The following is a 21,419-nucleotide window of genomic DNA, read 5'->3' as shown; positions in this document are numbered from 1 at the left end:
TGCAGAAGTAGCCTGAGCATCAGCCTCTATTCCTGGGCCAATGTTTTCCTGTCCACGCTCTTTATGCAGGCACACCTGCTGTTTATGGCTGACATCACCGCATTCAAAACACCACAAATTCCCAGTAGTCGCATAAATCATATATGATCCTCCTTCATGCTACACACGAAAAGAGACGTTAAGTGTACAATCTGGTGATTGTAAAAAAATGTAAACCAGTCTCCTAAAAGACATAACATGCTTCAAAGCCGGGTTTTTACATCCCAGAGAAATCGCTCTAAACGGACTCGCAATCTTCCCAAACCGCAATAATTCACTCTCTAATACGTCATCAGCAATGAACGGCGGCACATTTGAAATTACTACTTTGCTAGAAGCATTATGTAGCGGTGTAACTTGCACCAATTCATCTTTAATGACAAGCCCTGTTTCAATCACATGATTAACAAGATGTTGTTGTTTCAGAAAAACAACTACGGCTTTATTCATTCTAAAAGCAGAGGAAATATTCTCATGGCCTACCTTCTCTCCTACCGCAACTAGAACATCCTCCACCATTACTCCGTCCTCCGGCATGCACCTAAATCCATTGCGCAGAGAAATGGATGGCATCTCCACGTGGAACGCCATCCTGCCATCCTCCTATCCTCTTACACAACTCCCACTTTTCTCACAAAAATTAAACTAATACCAAACCATGCAAAAGAAAAAGAGAGAAAAAAGAAACAGATTGGAAAGAAAAAAAAAAACAACAGATGAACTTTCACAGCTTCACTCTCGCCCAACACTGCTCTCACCCACAACCTCCCAGCATGCACCACGTGAGAGAGAGAGAGAGAGAGAGAGAGAGAGAGAGAGAGTGAGAGGGAGAGAGAGAGAGGGAGAGAGAGAAAGAGAGACTGAGGCAGACCGAGTGTCACGATCACTGTCTGTTCCTGTCAGTTCCTGGACTCATAATCCCATAATCCTCCCTTCCAATCACATGCACCAATCACCAATTGCCACACACACCTGCAGATCATTACCTGGACTATTTAAGACACACACACACACACACACCCTTTGCGAAGTCTTGATTTGCCCTGGTGATCATTACTAAGCGTTTTCTTGTGGACTGTTTCCTGGTTTCCGTTTGGATTGTTTATTCTTTGTGATTCTCTGCTGCCTGCCCTGAACCTTGCCTGTGTACTGGACTGTGTTTGTTTGCCGCCTGCCCTGTTCTCTGCCTGTGACCCGATACTGTTTGTCTGCCGCCTGCCTCGACCATTGCCTGTCCTTGTTGATGTTCCTGCCTTTGCCCCTGTCTACCTGTGTAAATACTGTTCTTAATAAAGCTTGCAAATGGATCCCCGCTCTGCCGACCCATCATTACACCGAGAGAGATTGAGAGAGAGACCCAAAAAGAAAGAGAGTTGATAGTAGACATAAAAAGTTATTTATTAATTTGTTTATTAAGTTTATTTTTGAATTGTTCATATACAGTACAGCATTACCCTCTTTAATTATCTGAGGATGAATGTTGTTCCCTTTTTTATGTTTTGTTTCAATGAGAAAATAATAAAATATTTGAATCTCACATTTATCATCAAAGTTACAAAACAATGTATAACATTGTCATTTCTATTTGGTAAAAAACAAGTAAAAATACAGTTCCTAGAAATCAGTCAATTGAGATCTAAGGTCAGTTCTTTTTAAATCAGTAAGAGAGGGGTATAAAGGATATACTTGTTGTAGGTTTAGGCAATTTATTTAATCCATCCTCATTTTGCCATCCCAATATCTTCTCTTTCATACAGACACAGATGTTAGATGCTTACCTGTACTCTTGTTTTTGCCACTTCACTTTTTTTTTTTTTTATTCTCTCAGAACCTGATCCATGCTATGATTATCACACTCTTGATGAATATTGGAGAGATATACGGCAAAACCAAAACTATGGATATGATGACACCCGTGTTGAATGGAGTGGCTGGTATCGGCTATATTTGAATGGAGAAAGTGCCCAGATGTCTGAGTGGTGTGTGAGTGATGCTGTATGTGGTGGTCAAACTGGACTGCATCTCAACGGTTCTCATCCAACACTTGAGGATGGAGTGGTGACCCGTGAAGTCCTGGGAACTAATTCATGGTGGTGGTGGTCGTGGAATCCCCGTCAGTGTGGAGCCTACAGTTCCACATCCATCCGAGTCAAAGCCTGTCCAGGAGATTATTACGTCTATGAATTTGTCAAACCCAACATATCATCTCCAAGGCCTATGTACTGTGCAGGTACAATACTAACTCTTATCTTTAATATTTTTGTTAGGATTTTTTTTAGGATCAGTATAAAGAGTAAATGCTCTATCTATTAGATAATTTAACATACATCTTTTGTTTTATGAAACTAAGCATGTTTTAAATAGTTAGAATCAGTGGTGTGCAGTTTATTATCCATTCTGTACAGTAGGTTATGTTGGCTCGCCATACAGATCAATAGCACTCACTTAGATCTCTTTGTTACACAATTCCTAAAATCACATTTTAGGTGATTTGTTCAATAAGTAATATGCATACTAGGGGTGTAACGGTACATACATTCGTCCTGAACCGTACAGTATGGACATCACGGTTCGGTTCATGCAATTAAATGACAAATACAGACCAACAGTCACAGGCGATCCACACTCTGATCCAGAAGGAGGCGCACACAGTAATACAACACTGTTTGCTAACCGCCACAACAGGAGAAAGAGCAGAAGAAGAACAGTGCATACACGAATGACTTGAGCGTTAAAAATCTAAGCCCTGGGTAATTTTTTATTTTTTTTACGCGTACCCTAGTCTACGCGCACAGTCGAATGCACAGCCTTGCAAAGCATAATTCATTCGACTCGTACGCATACACAGGTATTCGACGCATGCACAGTTTTGAGCAATCTCTCACCATGAGTTACAACCCATAAACACCTTAGTATTCTTTCATGCTAGAGTTGTACAAATAAGGGTACTTTCTAACCTCTTCGCACAATCTCTCATCTATGTAGGCCTCCATCTTCACTGCCTGCATTCCAGTCTGTTCTGTTTATGCAGTTTTTCTTTGACTACCTTGTGAATCGATGCCCCCAGGGCACGGTTTCCACCTTGTGGATAAATGAATTACTGCAAAAACAATTAAATGGCGCGTACTCTTCTGATGACAAAATTCGCGTCACGCGCACTGTATGCTGACCCTCGCGTACCTGTAAAAAGTGAACTATACTTTGGGCTATAGTCCACTAGGTAGTGCGCATGCGTCAAATGCGTCTTTCTGCGGTCACGGACAAAGGATAATACTTTGAAATGCTCGGGCACTCAACTGTGTGTGAAACGGAGTGGAACGTGGAAAATTAAGTATAGTAGGGTTAGGCTTAAACTTTGAATGTTTAAATATAGTTTAAGTGGAGCAAATTGTAACACTCCTAATGCAATCCTAATGCACAAGTTTTATTTTTCATTATTCTATTTATTTTGTTCTTTTATAACACAAGATGCTTTTCAGTTTTGTAGCTGATTGTGACCAAATACATTTGTTTTTTATCAACCCTGCACAAAAAAAAAAAAAAAAAAAAAAGACCTATGCAAGAGTGCATTCTGTTTACTGCTTAGTGCTTAATACACTATAGGAGGCTGTACTGTACTGTACCAACTAGGGAACTAAATGCCGCTAGGTGGAACAAACTGATAAATGAAAATCAACCTAGCATTGTGGATTTGTTCATTTGTCCGGTAACACCTTTAGTTTAGGGTCCAGTTCTTATTATGTTGCTTATTAGTATGCATATTACTAGCATATTGGCTATTTATTGGCACTTATAAAGCAGAATGCCTTATTCTAAATGACCATATTCTACATCCCATAATCCTACCCAATAACTAAACTTAACAACTGCCTTACTAACTATTATTAAGCAGTAATTAGGGGTTTATTGAGACGAAAATCATAGTTAATATTGAGAATTGGACCCTAAACTAAAGTGTGACCATTTTTCCTATTGTACCGAAATCTTACCAAACCGTGACCCCAAAACCAAGGTACGTACTGAACCGTGACTTCTGTGTACTGTTACACCCTTAATGCATACTGTATATGAAAACATTGTAATATTACTCCACAGTCCTCTTGAGCCTATCTGCAGTCAAGTTTTTTTCTCAAAATAAAACTTATTTGCACAGCTTTTGGCATATATAGCCCCGCCCAAAGTGTTGCTCTGCCCTGTTCTGCAGGCTGCTGTCAGACTTGCCCAATTTTGAGCCTGACAGAACACTACTGGTTAAAATATAATTAACCATCATAATAGGTTTTAGGGTATAAAACTTTTGTGCTCTTTAGGTTAGAAAATATTTTAACAGTACTTTTGTAAACTCCATGTCAGTTGCTTTCCAAAACATCAGCAGTGATCCCTGCTACAACTATGAGTCTCTGGATCGTCCCTGGAGAGCCAACAATGAAAGTGGAGATTACATTTGTGATGAATGGTTCTCCTGGAATGGCTGGTACCGACTTTACTACTATGGAATGGACATCCAGATGTCAGAGACCTGTATTAGTTCATACAGCTGTAACACAGGCATCAATCTATGGCTCAGCGATCCTCACCCTCAGATAGAGGATGGAGTGGTGACCAGGGAGGTCTGTGGAGCGTCTTACTGGGGTGACTGCTGTGAATACAATTCAAGACCCATCAGAGTGAAAGCGTGTCCAGGCAATTACTATGTCTATGAACTTGTGAATCAAGCATGGTGGTGTACAGGATACTGCACAGGTACAGTGCTTTTCTCATTTATTTAAGTATTTCAAAACTTTCTTAAAAATGATTTCTGTCATGACATGAATTTCCTTCTTTTTAGATGTCAGCACCATTTCTCAGACAGTTTCCACTATAAGTCCAGATATATTCACTGGATCCAACATTACACTGAGTAAGCTGTAAATAATATATAAATATATGTGTTATTAAATATGATCTATTTTTCAAATTAAAGATTTTCATTCTATTTTAAATGGCAATCTCATGGAATCTCATTTTTGTGAACAGTGTTTGACTGGTTCAGATTTGCACTCATAAAGTTCCTCATTGAAATATAACTTGTTTGTTTTGGTCTCATCATCTCTCACTAACAGATTATGACCCGTGCAATAACTACAACATACTCGACAACTACTGGAGAAACACACTCAATTACTGGTATTGGTATGGATACATATCTGGAAATGATGACACTCGTGTAGAATGGGATGGCTGGTATCGACTCTTCATTAATGAATCAAGTGCTCAGATGCCTGAATGGTGTATGTCTTACATGTCATGTGGAGGTTATAGTTCTCTGTGGCTTGGTGGCTCTCATCCTCGGCTAGAAGATGGAGTTGTTACTCGTGAAATTTACGGTTCTCGCTATGATGAGTGCAGTTACTACAGATCCAACCCAATCCAAGTCAAAGCTTGTCCTGGAAATTATTATGTCTACAAATTTACCAAACCGACTCCATCAATCCCAGGTCCTGTATATTGTGCAGGTACATTCATTCATTATTATATTTGACATGATTATCATGAATTGAACTGATTTAGATTGATTAATTTGAATATATTTAATCTGCAATATATAATGCTCTATTTTATTATTATTATTATTATTATTATTATTTTTTCTTCAATAGTGCCTTTCTCCACTCCAACTGTCGACCCCTGCTACAACTATACCAGTTTGGATGAGCCTTGGAGAGCCACTGATAACTATTACTATAATAACTACTACTATGACACGTGTGATTATAATGTGGAGTGGAATGGCTGGTACAGGCTGTTCAACAATAGTGAAAATGCTCAGATGCCAGAATCATGTGTTAATGAAGGCATGTGTGGCACTTATGAACCACTGTGGCTCAACGGATCTCACCCACAGCTGGAAGATGGAGTGGTCACCCGTCAGGTCTGTGTCTCATCATGGGGTGGCTGCTGTACTTACAAATCCCACCCTATAAGAGTCAAAGCCTGTCCAGGAAATTACTATGTTTATGAGTTTTTCAAGCCAATAACTTGTGGAGCTTACTGTGCAGGTGAACATTTATTCATTTGCACTTAGTCATTTGCTATACTGGATTTTGTTTGAAAATTATTAATGTTGATATAAAATGTTCCTAATACCAGAATCCACAAACCAGTCCATCTCATCAGCGTCTACAACAACAGAGACAATCCCATCCATAGAATCCATTACTCCACCAATCACAACCACTGGTAAAATATTGTCTTGCTTCCTTCATAAACTCTCATGAGCATCTTTTTGGACATGTATTTTTTATTAAACATGATCTCTTGAAATATTCCAGTCAATTACATTAAGTAAATTCATAGCTAAATTAATTTCTGCAGAAAAAGTGAACAAAAATCACATTAGGAAGAAGCAATACAGCTCACAAATGATTACACAGTTCAAACTCTATATATTAAAACGTGAACAAAGAATGCATTTTTAGACAAAGTATTGAAACTTTGTTAATATTGAAAACTAAACCACCAGTGTTTCTCAAACTCAGTTCATAACCCCTGTTCACAACCATCAGAGACAGGACATTGCTAAATGTACAGACAGATATACTATATATATACTGTATATTAAAAATAAAAAATAAAGAATCAGAATGTAATTTCATAGCCTTTTAAACATTAATACAATTTTATAGTGTAATGCCGTTCTTTGCCTCAATATCAGTTACTGTTTTTTTGTTTGTTTGTTTGTTTGTTTTTTTGTTTTGTTTTGTTTTTTGTTTTTTGTTTTTCTGAGATTTTTGGATCCCCTGGCTATTCTAGAAATTAACTAATAATTAGCAAATAATACATGCAAGTGTAATAAGCCATGAAATGAAATCAAAAGCAAATATATTTTTGCAGATTGTTTTCAATTAATGTTTTGTTTTTGACTGTGGAGGGAGTGTCAGTTCTTAAAGATGTTTTAAAGTTTTCAATCAGTCTATGATCACCACATGAAAAACTTTATTAATTCAACATTCTGCATGACCATATTCTACATCCCTTTATTCTACCCAATATCAAAACTTAATGATACAACAACTACCTTACTAACTATTAATAAGCAGAAAATTACGAGCTTGTTGAGGCAAAAGTTGTAGTTAATAATTTTTATGTGTTCCCTATACTAAAGTGTTACCAATATTTCCATGACAACAGCTCCCCCTGTTGACCCCTGCTACAACTACAATGTTCTGGATGATCCATGGAGAGCCACCAACAATCAACATTCCTCTCAGATAATGTGTGACACTTGGGTCAGCTGGAACGGCTGGTACCGTCTCTTCATTCAGGGTCAGAGTGTTCAGATGCCAGACACATGTGTTGATGAGTATAGTTGTGGCACTCATGCTCCACTGTGGCTGAACGGAGGACATCCAACAGTTGAGGATGGAGTGGTCACTCGAGATGTCTGCGGTCACTGGAGCAATAATTGCTGCTATTTCCAATCCAATCCCATTAAAGTCAAAGCCTGCCCAGGAGATTATTATGTCTATGAGTTTGTGAGCCCAACTACCTGCCATTTGGCATACTGTGCAGGTAAATATATGTGCCCTTTTTATATAAGAGATAATTGTTTTTTATTTAGTATTTATCATTTCTTTCAGATTCAAGCCACATAAACACTACCACTACTACTGTCATGCCAGAGACAACCACAACTGAAACTACAACAACAGAAACTACAACCATGGACACTACAACTGGTAATATAATGTATTGTTACAATCTGGAGAATTATTGTTTGGCATGAGCAAATCAGATCCATGTTTTGGGTTTGTGATGCATGTAAAAAATTTAAATAATTTATAAAGCTATATGGGCTATTATATTATTAGTCATATTAAAGTGATTCAGCCATAGGCACAAGGTCACAGGTAATCACATCCATGCAGATATAGGTCATAATGCTGTATCATGTGCATTTCTTTATGCAGAGATTTCAAATATTATGATGGGGACACTTAGGTAAATGAAATTGAAATGATGTCTATGACATTACTAATAAATGTTAAATACTTTTTTCTCTCTATCTCTCTTTTTTTTTTTTTTTTTCTTAGACAGTGGGATTGATATTATGAGCAGATTTTATCCATTTGGAACTGGAGACACAGTGAATGGACGCAGTGATGATGGAAGTTCATCAGTTATATACCTCCAGCAGCCCTTTATATTTTTTGGGCAAACATACAACCAAATTTATGTAAGTCAATCTAATGTGAGAGGATATTGGATTATGAGTGTCTATAAGATATGTCTATAAATATTGTATTCTTGGAGAAAAAGTAAATGGGAAAATGACCACACTGCAGTTTAAATTACTGTTACAAACAATTATGCATCTTTTATAAGAATCCTGCACATGATAATCAGTCCTCTTCTATTTCAGGTTAACAACAATGGACACTTGACTTTTGACGGGGCATGGTCCAGCTACATTCCATACCAGTTCCCAGCTTATGGAGGGAAAGACCTCATTGCTCCATTCTGGACAGATATTGACAACCAGTGGAATGGTGTAATCTCATATCAACAGTACAGCTCTGGCAGTGTCCTTACACAGGCGACCCAAGACATAAACCAATACTTCCCTGCCTTGAGTTTCTCTGCTTCATGGGTCTTTGTTGCAACATGGGATAGAGTTGCATACTTCTACAATTCAGGAACTGTAAGTAGCCCAATTTGGTACCATGGAAACCTTCATGTGCCCATAAAAAAATAAAAATCGGTATACCACGTGTTTTCTTGCTTCACTTCCAAAGAAAAAACAAAAACAAACTTTTTTTGTGTGTCTTTTTTAAGGAAACATCTTTCCAAGTGGTTTTGATTACAAATGGCCATCTCTCATTTGTTGTAATGAACTATGGTTCAATCGCTCCAACACAACGATATGTACAGGTATGCATAAAATGACAGATTGATATAATAAGTATTGCATTTTTTATGACTAACTAATCCGACATCTGGATGTCTTCCTTATCATTAGGCTGGTTATGACACCATCGACTCAAGTCACCATTTCTCAATTACTGGATCACTCCAGAATGACATCACAGCCCTACCATACAGCAGCAATGTCAATGTGCCAGGAAGATGGGCCTTCAGAACAGATCAAGGAACACGGGGCTGTCAGTTTAATGGTAATGCTGCTTCCCTGACTGTGTGCAATATTTGCTGTTTGCAGTGAGACTTTAAATGACCTATTCAAATGTGATTATACCATGTTAGTAATCCATAGGTGAAGACTTCCAGTAATTACACAAATGATTTTTGGTGTTTATATCAATAAACTCTTTGTTATAGGTTTTCCAGTGCAGCTAGGAGACTCCTTCTGGAGTGATGATGCCTGTCAGCAAAGATGTACCTGTACCAGAACAGGCCTCCAATGTAGCTTTGAGACCTGTACTTATTCCCAAGCTTGTCGTCCAGCTGCTTTCCAATACTCTTGTCAGAACATTCAGCGGCAAACGTGCACCATCTCCGGTGATCCTCACTACTACACCTTTGACAATCAGATATTTCACTTTCAAGGAACCTGCACGTATGTTCTGTCTGAGGTTAGTATTAATGTTAGTAATGTTGCTATCGCTTTCTGTTTATTGTTGAACAGTTTCTACAATAATTTACTGATTCTGAATCATTGTTTAGGGTTGTGGAAATGGTTTACCGTACTATCGTGTTGAGGGCAAAAACGAGCATCGGGGCAGTACACATGTGTCATGGACTCGGATGGTCAGAGTATTTGTCTATAATGAAGAAATTGAACTGGTCAAAGATCATTATTATGAGGCAAAGGTAAATATCACTATATTGCTGTAATGTTGATTTGAGCCATCCTTACATTTTCCTAATTTCTTTTTTGTCAACATTGTCAAGGTTAATGGGACCTTTCTAGCAACACCATTCACCCTCCACAATGGCTCCATCCAAGTCTATCAGTCAGGTTTTTCCTTGGCCATCAGCACAGATTTTGGTCTCCTAGTGACCTATGATGCATATAGCTATGTCACCATCTCTGTACCTTATGACTACCAGAATGCCACATGTGGCCTGTGTGGGAACTATAACCTACATCCTGAAGATGACTTCCGTTCAATCTCTGGGGAGATCTTGAGCACGGATGTTGACTTTGCCAACTCTTGGAAGGTAGATGGGGACACAGATCCTGAATGCCATGATGTCAGATGCACAGGTCTTGCTTGTGCGGTTTGTACCAGCAGTGAAATGAGCCTTTACAGTGACACAAACCACTGTGGAATCCTAGGAGATGTTTCGGGGCCTTTTGCATCTTGCCACTCTGTGTTTTCACCACAAACCTACATAGAGAACTGTGTCTATGATCTTTGTTTAGGAGGAGGGTACCAGCCTATTCTGTGCCAGGCTCTCAATGTGTATTCTGCTCAATGCCAACAGCAGGGTGTACAACTAGGCCAGTGGAGACAACCAGGCTTTTGTGGTAAGTGCCTTGTTATATCTGTATTAGAAGTAAGTTTGGCATTCAACCTAATGTAACTTAAATAATTGTGCAAGTTGAAAGATCACAGAGTTTTATGCATATTCTTATTTCTGTCCTCAATTCCCAGAAATCATATGCCCTGATAGTCACAGTCATTTTGAGTCCCACGGAACAGGCTGCCCTGCAACTTGCAGCAACCCATCTGCCCCAATAAACTGCCCCTTGCCCAGTCAGGAGAGCTGTATTTGTGATGATGGGTACATCCTCAGTGCTGGGCAATGTGTGCCTGATGTGAACTGTGGCTGCACATTTGAGGGCTTCTATTACTCTGAGGGACAGTCAGTAGTGTTGGACGAGGACTGTGGGAGACAGTGTGTTTGCAGTAGCAGGTCAATGGTCTGCTATCAGCACCAGTGTGGTCCAGCAGAGGTGTGTGGACTCCATAATGGTGTGAGGGGCTGCAGACCCATCAGTTATGCTACCTGTTCGGTTGAAAGCCTGGGTTCATACCACACCTTTGATGGACAAACTTTCAGATACCCAGGGGCTTGTGGACTGACCCTTGCAAGAGTGATGGGGCCATCCCAACTGCCATACTTTGTTTTGACAGTGGAGAAAATACCCAGAGGCCTTCAAGAGTTTTCCAGGTTCCTAAATTTTGAGGCAGGAGGAACTCATGTTTCTGTTGAATTGGGAGAAGGTAGCAATGTACAGGTAGGCTAAAGATTTTCATTTATTTGGAGCAATTTAACTATATTATTTTAAACGCATATGCCAGATCAATTCACTTTTTTATTCTTCTCAGGTGGATGGACAGGTGGTTAGTCTACCCATCAGTGTTGGTTCCAGTCAGATCAGCATCTATCACAGCAGTGTGAGGGGTTTTGTTTTGGAGACAAACTTTGGAGTGACCGTTAGAGCTGACTGGCCGCACATTGTCCGAATCACAGCTCCAACCACTTATAATGGTACACTTGGAGGTCTATGTGGGAACTTGAATGGAAACATTAATGATGAATTCTACAGCCCAGATGGTGTCCTGCTGGATGACTCTCAGCTTTTTGCGGACAGCTGGCGTGACGGATCCCTGTCAGCCCACTGTGAGGACACAGCTGACATTTGGGAACCAGGAGTTTATCAGAACAGGAGTGAGTTCAGTGAGCTCTGCAGCATCATGGCAATGAATGATGGACCATTTGCTGAGTGCAGCAGAACACTAGACCCTTGGCAGCGGATTGAAGACTGCATTCGGATGCTGGCGCAGACGGAGGGTGCCAGGGAGGCTCTATGTGAAGCCCTGCGAGGGTACACACTGCACTGCCAACAGAATGGCATTGCAGTTGGAGAGTGGAGGAGTATCACCCACTGTGGTTAGTATCTTGTGAGGTGATAAGATTTTCAGAATAAAAACTATATATCTTCTTCAAAATTCTGATCATTGATTGCCTTTTCCATCCGGTTTGTCTCAATTTTCCCAGATCCCAACTGTCCAGCAAATACCCATTTTGAACTGTGTGGCACATCCTGTCCTGCGTCCTGTCCTAGCCTCTCATTTCCCTTCCAGTGTGCTCTGCCATGCCAGGGGGGATGCCAGTGCAATGATGGACTAGTGCTGGATGGAGATCGCTGTGTTCCTCCCACTGGTTGTGGCTGCCACTATGATGGCCGTTATCGTCAGCCTGGAGAGCAGTTCTGGCATGGTGAAGAGTGCCAGTTCCTATGTGTCTGTGATGGAATCACTGGAAATGTCCGTTGCACACCATCATCTTGCAGTGAACAGGAAATCTGCCGTGTGGTGGAGGGGGAGTATGGCTGCCATCCTCGTCCACATGGTAGCTGTTATGCTTCTGGAGATCCCCATTATATTTCCTTTGATAGAACCTACTTTGACTTTCAAGGCACATGCCGATATGTGCTGGCCACAGTATGTGATGATACTCATGGACTTCCACACTTCCAGGTGGAAGCAAGAAATGAAGCATGGCATGGATGGCCAGTGTCAATAACTGTTGAAGTTTTTGTCAACGTCTCTGGGCATCTTGTGCACATGTCACAGGACATGAACAGTTATTCTGCTGTTAAGGTGAACAAGTCCCACTCACTGTAATTTGCCATGGAGTATATGTGATAGGAAAACATTACTGTTGTAATTATTGATAAGATTGTTTTGTATAAACAAACTCTACTTTTTCTTCAATCAGGTTGATGAAGAGACCAGAAACCTCCCTGTCTATCTTGACTCTGGTCGGGTCTCTGTCTACTCCACAGGACAGTTTATATATGTCTCGACTGACTTTGGTTTCAGTGTCAGTTATGGTGGCTCCTGGGAGGTAAACATTATTGTTCCAGCAGAATACAGTGGAGTTATGTGTGGCATCTGTGGCAACTTTAATGGCCATCCCGAGGATGACTTCCTCACTCCGTCAGGTGATCTGGCACCGTCAGCAGACCAGTTTGGGGCAGCATGGAAGGTTGAGGACGACATGTCATGCAATGATGACCGTGTGGACATCCACTGCCAAGATGAGAGCACAACTCAAGCCTTGTGTCAGATCATCAGAGACAATCAGGGCCCCTTTAGCTTCTGCCATGGTTCTGTAGATCCACAGGCCTACTTTGATAACTGTGTGTTTGATGTGTGCATCTCTGGAAACCGTAATGATGTTTTGTGTCGCTCCATCCAATCCTATGTGAGTGCTTGTCAATCTGTCAATGCCATGGTCTACAACTGGAGAGAACTTGCATCCTGTGGTAAGTGACTGGAGATGTGGCTGAGATATGTAAATAGACCAACTTCAGATGAATTTGTTCTCTATATTAAATTTTCCTTTTATCACAAAGATTTAATATTGTGCAAACTATTAATTGCATTTTATAAATACATTTTATTGTTGCATTTCCAGTCATGGACTGCTCATCAAACATCCCAAACAGTCATTATGAGGTGTGTGGCACAGACTGTGGTCATACGTGCGCCAGCAGCATCGATGCTAGTTGTGAACACACATGCTCAGAAGGTTGTTTCTGTGATGAGGGATTTGTGAGGAGTGGAGGACTCTGTGTACCAGTGGAGCAGTGTGGCTGCTTGTATGATGGATTCTACTATCATGTGAGGATTAAACATTATGTTTTTATGTTAAACCTTATTATATAGGGCAGTGGATAAGGGGAAGCACAGGCTTAGCATATTATGGCAACATACATCATCTCAAAATGCCATGGTACAAAGATGGTATAATCATAGTATTTTCATATATACCATATATTTACTTAATGCATTTGCATAGTACTCCTAAAAAACATGGTGATACCAGGATGCTTTTTAGTATGTAAAAATACTCACTGTCACTGATGTTATGGAAATGTAAAGTTTCTTGTCATTGTTGATTTTGTAGATTGGTGAACAGTTCTGGGATTCAACATGTTCCCAACGCTGTCAGTGTTTCGCTCCGAATGATCTACGCTGCACTGCATCTTTCTGCCCAGCGGCCATGGAGTGTGCGGTCAGAAGTGGACGTCGTGATTGCTATAGTACAATGTCCACGTGCACAGTCTGGGGCGACCCCCACTACATCACCTTTGATGGGGCTTTGGCCCACTTTCAGGTATGAACTGGTAAACTCTGCTGTGTTTTTTTTTTTTTGTTTTTGTTTTTGTTTTTTTGCAGACAACTACCTTAACTGTTGTATTTGGCTGGGACAATAAATAGTTGAATCGCGAATCGAAAAATGATTCTGGATCAATTCTGAGATTTTCCAAATGCATCGCGATTCTCTCTCGAATTGATTCTGAGCTCAGTTTTTAACAGCAGATGGCACTGCATGCTTTAGAACAGCTGTACTCTGCTTGCTTCAAATTCCTTACACACACCACTTGAACCTTATATAAAATAATCATTCATAAAGTTCGAAAAGGTTGAAGTGAATTACAAGGGGGCTGTTTACATTAATCTCGCATCATAAAAGAATTCTGAGGTGCAAGTATATAGTCGAACGCACAAGCCGCTCTTCTTCGTGAGCATTTGAGCGTGTGGTTAAAAACTAGCCTAGAGCACCGTCTGCTGTTAAAAACTAAGCTCAGAATCGATTCAAGAGAGAAACGCGATGCATTCAGAAAATCTCAGAATCGATCCACGAATCGAGATAAATCGATTTATTGTCCCAGCCCTACTGTTGTTTTGTGTCCCAGTAGTAGGGGACAAATGACTTAGCATTCAAGTTTATTCAAAGGAGAGTTATTGGTGTTAGAATGTGTAAACAAGTTTGACTGCAAATGTATTTAACATAATAAAGATATGAAGATATATGAATGTATGCAATGTCAAGACATTTTTGTGAGGGAAGTGAAAGAAATGGAGACTAAGTGTATTGTGTTAATCCTATCAGGGAACGTGTTCATATGAGATTGCCCAGACCTGCGGTAACATTACAGACAGTGATCTGGAGTTCCGTGTGGTGGCCACCAACAGGCACCGGGGGAACATGGTAGTGTCATTTGTTTCTGCAGTGGATGTTTGGTTGTCACAACATGGACAACAGACACACATCACTATTGGGCAGAACAGGAGAGTTAAAGTAAGTTACACTTCAAATTATATAAATCAATCAATTTTCTCTCACTTTCTTATGTCAAAATTGTCTAATTCTCCTTCAGGTTGATGGAAATCCTATTGGCACACCAGCTTATCAAATCAATGATCTTGTAGAGGTACATGAGGAGCAGGGATTTGTAATTCTAAATGCATTCAATGAATTCATTGTCCATTTTGATGGACATAACAGCCTTCTAGTCAGAGTGAGTGAAAGATTCTTTGGATCTCTCTGTGGAATGTGTGGAAATTTCAATGGTAATCCTGCGGATGACAAAGTGTTGCCCAGTGGAGAACTCGCCTCTGATGACATTTCCTTTGGCCAGAGCTGGAAATCAGACACCAGCGTTCTAGGGTAAGAACCGTGAGACTTTAGAACAGTCATTTTTATTTGGTGGGTCATGATCCAAAAATGTGTTACGGGTTTGTTTTGATGGATTGTGTCAGGTTGGGTTTCCAATGCCATGCAGGTTAGATTAATTAGATGCACTAAATTTCCAATAGAGTACGTGTGAGTGTCCCAGCCAGTAAGGTTGCACATGCTACTGCACTCTCAGGGTTGCATCAATTAAGGACTTTTTAGATGATTATGTATCTGGTTACTCTGTGGATGGCTCTGGCAACCCTGAATGGGAGCAACCAAAATAGTGAGACACTGACCTGAAGTTTCCTTGTATTCTTCAGCTGCGGTACCAGAGACCAGCCCGGTAATGCTGATGAGTGTCCATCCAGGCAGAGGTATTCTGATCTCTGTAGTATTATCACCAACACCACTGGCCCCTTCCAGAACTGCCATCTTCATGTTGACCCTGCACCTTACTACTACTCATGTGTGTATGATCTGTGTCTCTACACACGTGCCAATGGCATGCTATGCTCAGCTGTTGAAGCCTATGAGACAGCTTGTGCCATCTTGGGGACACAGATCTCAGAATGGCGTTCGGGTCTGCGGTGTGGTAAGTCAAAAATGTCGCATTTCAGCACAGATTATTTTGTGATTTTGTCACCAGTGTTACTAAAAATGTAGGTTGCTGAACTAACCTGAATGCTGACCTTTAGAGAAAGTAGCAGGGTGAGGTAGTAGGGTCCATTGAAGCTTGTTTTTTGTCTTCTGTGGTCCTGTTATGGTTTGTGGAACGAGAAACTGGTTCCAAATGATTCAGTGGATGAATGAGCTGTCTGAATGATTCACAGTCATTATCTGATTTTGATCATTTTTATAACTTGTTTGACCAATCCATAGAAAAGAATGACAATTTAAAAACATGATTAATTCACAAATTGGACATTGCAAGCACTTAATAGACTATCCCCTGATTTCACAGACAAGGATTAATCTTGTCCCAGACTAAAATGCATGTTTTAACTGAAAGTAACTTGTACTGACATCTTAAAATATGTCAGTGTCGTGGTTTTGTGTCAAGATGCACCCCAGTATTTTTTTTTTCAGGTACGTTTATAAAACTTAAATATCCTAATTGAACTAATTAGGCCTAATTCTGGCTTAGTCTAAGCCCTGTCTGTGAAAACAGGCTTATGATATTAATAGCTGTGATTTTAAAATATAGCAGCACTATCATTAAGCTTTTTTTAGCAATGCTACTGTCCAACACTGCCTGTCACAATGAGGCAGCAGTATATTGGAATTTACCGCAAATCATGGGTAAAAAGTAACCTCTGCTCCACATTTCACATGCAGAGAACATAGAGGGCACTTATATCGAAATGACCCGGCAATTAAATTCTTAAGGTCAGGTGGATGGAATGTGAACTATCTGTGGTTCTGAAAATGATTAAAAATGAAATGTCCCATTTAATTCGCTAGGAAAAAAAAAAAAAAAAAAAAAAAAAAAAAACTTTTATTATCTTGAGGAATACAGAGCAATAATCATTTAGGGGCCCAAAATGTTAAGCCCTGTCTCTCTTAACATGACTCATTGTCTTTCATGTCATTTATCTGTGTTTTTTTACTTAGATGTGAGAGATCGCTGTTCTGAGCTCAGCTGCTCTGAGGATGAATGGTGTGGGAAGAAAAATGGTGTTTATGGCTGTTTATGTAACGACGACCAACCCAAACCAGAACCTGACTCTTTTGGTTGGTATCAATCAACCAATATGAATATGAAATATAATTTTTTTCGGTCATTAATTGGCTTTTTTTCTTTTTTTTTTTTCTTTTTTTTTACTCAGATTCCTTAGAAACCTGTGAAAGCAGCTCTGGCTCCATGTCTGTGTCTCGCTGTCAGCTCTTTGAGGCTGGTTTTCCAGCTGATGTCTTACACCTCAATGATCCCAGCTGCAAAGGAACAGTCCGGAATGGAAGAGTGGAATTCCATTTTGATAATGATGAACACATCTGTGGTACAAATCTTGTGGTAGGTTTAACTTTGTATAATCTGTTCAAATACACCATCTAAATATTTGTAGTGTCTGATAGAACCAACACAGTTTGATTTGACCGCCTGGGGAATGTCTATTACACTTTGAGAAGTCTCTAGAGAGGTCTGTAAGGGTACAGAATCTGTAACAACAAAATAAAGGGCCCAAACAGACCTCCCTAAAGACTTCTCAAAGTCTCAAAGAGATTCAGCGGGGAAGGGTGCACAACACCATGCCATAAAAGAGACTGGAACTTGTACCTGCATTCAAAATCTTTTTTTTGGCCCACCTCATTGGCACAGGGTATTTACACTAACTTTGATTAAACCAGACAAAAAGAAACACATCTGAAAACAAAAGCAGTAGCGTGGAGAGAAAGGCAGCTTGCGTTAGCATTTGACGCAACTGACCCGAGTTTGAATCAGCATTTTTCCAAGTTCATTCTTCTCCCTTTTCCCATTGCATATCAGCTCCGAGATGTGTTTACTTCAAAGAAAACAAAGAAAATATTCGAAAAGTGAAAATAAAGTGCCCAATAGGTATTTAATAGCAGGAATATAGTGTTTAACAGGTATTTAATTGGCCTATAATTGAAACTGAATATGTTGTCCTCGTATTGATCAGACGGGCTGAGACACTGACCGTGACACGTGCCATTCATAAACCATGGCCCCCTTCCCCCTTCATGGGCAAATTTACTGATCAGCAGGTTCAATATGGTAGGGTTAGGGGTAGGGGTGAGCTTTAGGGACAGGGACAAATAATGTCCCAAAAAGGTAGCATCCATTTATGATTATCGCAGACTGTTTTATAATATTATTCTACAATAGGTGCAAATAGTATCTGCCATTATTGTATAAATACCATCTAACAACTTTTCTTTTTTCTTTTTTTTTACTTGGTGCAAAGAAAATACTGCTATAGTGCAAATAGCTGCTGCCTTTTTAAACACCTTGAATTCAATTTAGGCTCAATTACAAAATGTTATATTTGTTGTCCACAGGCAAACGGCACCCACTTCATCTATGATAACTTGATTCTGGGGACACCGAGGTCAGAAGGTCTCATCAGCAGAGAGAAGATCCTGAAGCTTTCTTTCAGCTGTGTTTATCCTCAAACACAAACACTTTCCATGAATGTGGAAATCAACCCACTGGAGAGGTGCGAGTCAAATACAAATTCTGGATTCAGCAGCACTATTTTTATTAAAGGAGTAGTTCACCAAAACATTGAATTTTTCTCACCCTCATGTTGTCCAAACCATAATGTCTTTATTTGTTCTAAGGAACACAGAATTTTACTGGTCTCACCTTTCAGTGCTTTTAATCCTCATGGGGACTTTCAAGCTTCAAGAAGTGCACAAAATGGTCCATATGACTCATAATGTATATTCCAAATCTTCTGAAATTATGCGATAGCTTTGTGTAAGGAGCTTGAGAAGATTCATAATTCATGAATTAATCATTCTGGCCAGTTTTGTGAACTGATTTCCTTGCAAATACTTAATAGAGCAAATCACTTGTGGACATCATTATTTCTCTTCTGGGCTCTCATGAACACGCTAAAGAGAGCTTTAGTCCGGATTTCAAAATTGTCAGTGAATAATGTTGACTGAATTGTCAACATTCTGGGTGAACTAATCCTTTTAGCAGAATAATAACTGTATAAAAAGTAAATATACTATATGGAAATATTCTCTAAACCAAGAATATATATGGTTTGCTGGGTAAATAATGGGTAAAATATTTACCCATAAAAAAAAAGTAGATTTAACACAGATCTATGCCTTATTTCAAAAGCGTTGTGCACAAGACTCTTCCTGCTGGTGAAGGCAGATATCGTGTCCGGATGATTCCATATCAGGATGATGAGTTTACCCGGCCCTTCACTGGTGCAGTGGATGCAGAGCTCAACCAGGAGATGCATGTGGAAGTTCGTGTTGAGGGGGTCGACAGCCGCCAGTTTGCCCTGGTGTTGGACACGTGTTGGGCTACACCTGTGAATGATCCTGATTACAGCCTCCGCTGGGATCTCATCGTTAACGAGTAAAGCAGTGCTTTTTTAAAAAAATTCTTTTAAGCTTAGCCTTAACTCAATGTAACTGATTAATTAATTATTTTACTAAATAAATAATAATCATGTACTGTATTGCCTTACATGTTTGTCTTTCAGTATGTCAGAACTAAAGCACAAGATTCCATTTTTTTGTACATGGAATGCAAATGTGTGATGATTTACAGAAGATCACTTTTGTATCGAATGTCTTTCAAATGAAAAAAAAATTGTCATTATTGATATTCTCAGGTGTCCCAATCCAAATGACGACACAGTGGAGCTGCTGCAGAACGGCGTCTCGACATCCAGCCGTTTCTCCTTCAGGATGTTCATCTTCACTGCAAACTCCACTAAGCTTTACCTGCACTGTGCTGTTCACCTTTGCCTTCTGTCAAGCAATCGCTGCTCAATGGTGAGATTACAGACTTTCCATAATTCATAAAATTGTGATGTTAAATTTTCAAGAGTATCTTTAGTATTGTAGCTGTGAAATAATTTTTTTCAATACATGTGTTGAATTTCAATCTAATTCATCAATTATATTAGCCTGCGTCTGTCTGTTTGTCTTTCTGTGCATATATCTATCTATAGTAAAGTATCTATAATAAAATGTGGTGGGTAAATGGTACATGTAAAGGTTTAGAAATCACTAATATAAGTAAGGGTTGTATTTATTTATTTATTTTTGGCTGTCCTCTGCTGGAGACTTTTTGCTCTCCTTTATGTTTCATGTTTGTTCAGTGATATTTAACAGGGATTCACACAGCTGGATTTTGCTCTTTTCTCTATCAGGACTGTGACTCTGGACACCAGCGGAGAGAGGGCAGGTCTCTGGACTTCCATGACAGTGCTTCCATATCCATGGGTCCTCTGATGTTGTCTGAAGGGAACACAGGTGAACATTTCACTTATTTTAATCATTTATAATAAAGGTTTTTGATGATTTCTGTCATACATTACATTTCACTGCATTACATTATATTCCCTGTTCACAGATAAGTGGGTCCCAGACCAAGTGAAGGTATCTGAGGCTTCTTGTCTGTGTGGTTCTCTGATGGTGCTTCTTGTTCCTCTGATGAGTGTCCTGACAGTCTTTTAGTTTATTTCCACAACATTTTACATGCATATTGTTTAGAGTCATTTTAATTAATGTTGAACACAATGTTGATGCCACAGTGGTTGTGGGTTTCTAAACGTTTCTTAATTTCATAACTGATATTTTATGTGGCATAAAAAAAAAGACTTGTTTAATCATTTACGTTAATTTTTATATTGTACATTCATTGTGTACTACTTGCAAGGATGTGCTGCAAAACAATGATCATCAGATTTATTCAAATCATGCAAAAACATAACTGGGTCATTTCTGTTCTGTGGAAATCTGATATTATAATCATAGAAATCTAACTAATATGATTTTCTTTTCTTGAAAATTGTGCTGTAATATTTTACTCAGGTATTTAGTATAAGGCATGTATGAAAAAGATGTAAAGATCCTAAAGATGTAAAGATCCTAAATGAGGAAATAAATAAATTTGATGGTTGGCCTCTTAGTTTGTTTTTCCTTTTGCAATCATTTTATTTCAGTAAAAGTACGAGAAAGATTAATGATCATAGCATTATCTTTTTACTGCTATCTTTGTAATCGTTTTCCTTCTTTTCCATCATGATGCTATGACAATATGCATGAGAAGAGTGTTGCTATTTTACTTTCAGTTCTTTGAAGAATGTTGCAGCACTGGTTGAACTGTTCTTTTTAGAACGCGAGATGGGATGATGTTCAGTCAGTGGTCAGATTGCCAAAAAATGTTCTTGTATTGTTCTAGTTTTCAGAAAGGTGAAGAGAAACTGAAGTTGAAGAGCTGGTAGGACAGAGCGCATGTTCACATT

The 21,419-nt window shown here is 39.4% G+C and overlaps 2 protein-coding genes across 2 annotated transcripts in view; both read left to right on the top strand.

The window, feature by feature from the left end:
* The first annotated feature begins 9,704 nt into the window (after window positions 1-9,704).
* The window catches only part of LOC127523249 (alpha-tectorin-like), a 124,152-nt gene continuing 112,437 nt past the window's right edge, over window positions 9,705-21,419 (top strand). The window contains exons 1-4 of the mRNA XM_051913752.1: window positions 9,705-9,846; window positions 9,928-10,507; window positions 10,635-11,221; window positions 11,313-11,877. Coding sequence (XP_051769712.1) covers window positions 9,781-9,846; window positions 9,928-10,507; window positions 10,635-11,221; window positions 11,313-11,877 — 1,798 coding nt within the window. The 5' untranslated portion in view covers window positions 9,705-9,780. The remainder of the gene's footprint in view (window positions 9,847-9,927; window positions 10,508-10,634; window positions 11,222-11,312; window positions 11,878-21,419) is intronic.
* On the top strand, window positions 13,477-21,082 carry LOC127523257 (alpha-tectorin-like). Its single transcript, XM_051913770.1, has 12 exons — window positions 13,477-13,616; window positions 13,903-14,112; window positions 14,893-15,081; window positions 15,161-15,450; window positions 15,780-16,051; window positions 17,071-17,190; window positions 17,286-17,470; window positions 18,478-18,635; window positions 19,274-19,519; window positions 19,779-19,941; window positions 20,322-20,424; window positions 20,525-21,082. Exons 2-12 carry the CDS (start codon window positions 13,999-14,001, stop codon window positions 20,626-20,628), a joined length of 1,944 nt encoding a protein of 647 aa, XP_051769730.1. The 5' UTR covers window positions 13,477-13,616; window positions 13,903-13,998; the 3' UTR covers window positions 20,629-21,082.

Source organism: Ctenopharyngodon idella, chromosome 12, assembly GCF_019924925.1.
Source record: "Ctenopharyngodon idella isolate HZGC_01 chromosome 12, HZGC01, whole genome shotgun sequence".
NCBI lineage: Eukaryota > Metazoa > Chordata > Actinopteri > Cypriniformes > Xenocyprididae > Ctenopharyngodon > Ctenopharyngodon idella.
This window is presented reverse-complemented; position numbering and strand designations above follow the sequence as displayed.

Coding starts and splice junctions, on each gene's coding strand:
- LOC127523257 (XM_051913770.1), top strand. CDS start 13,999: ATGGAGTGTGCGGTCAGAAGTGGACGTCGTGATTGCTATAGTACAATG. Junction 19,520..19,778: donor TGGGATCTCATCGTTAACGA/GTAAAGCAGTGC, acceptor TGATATTCTCAG/GTGTCCCAATCCAAATGACG. Junction 19,942..20,321: donor CAAGCAATCGCTGCTCAATG/GTGAGATTACAG, acceptor TTTCTCTATCAG/GACTGTGACTCTGGACACCA.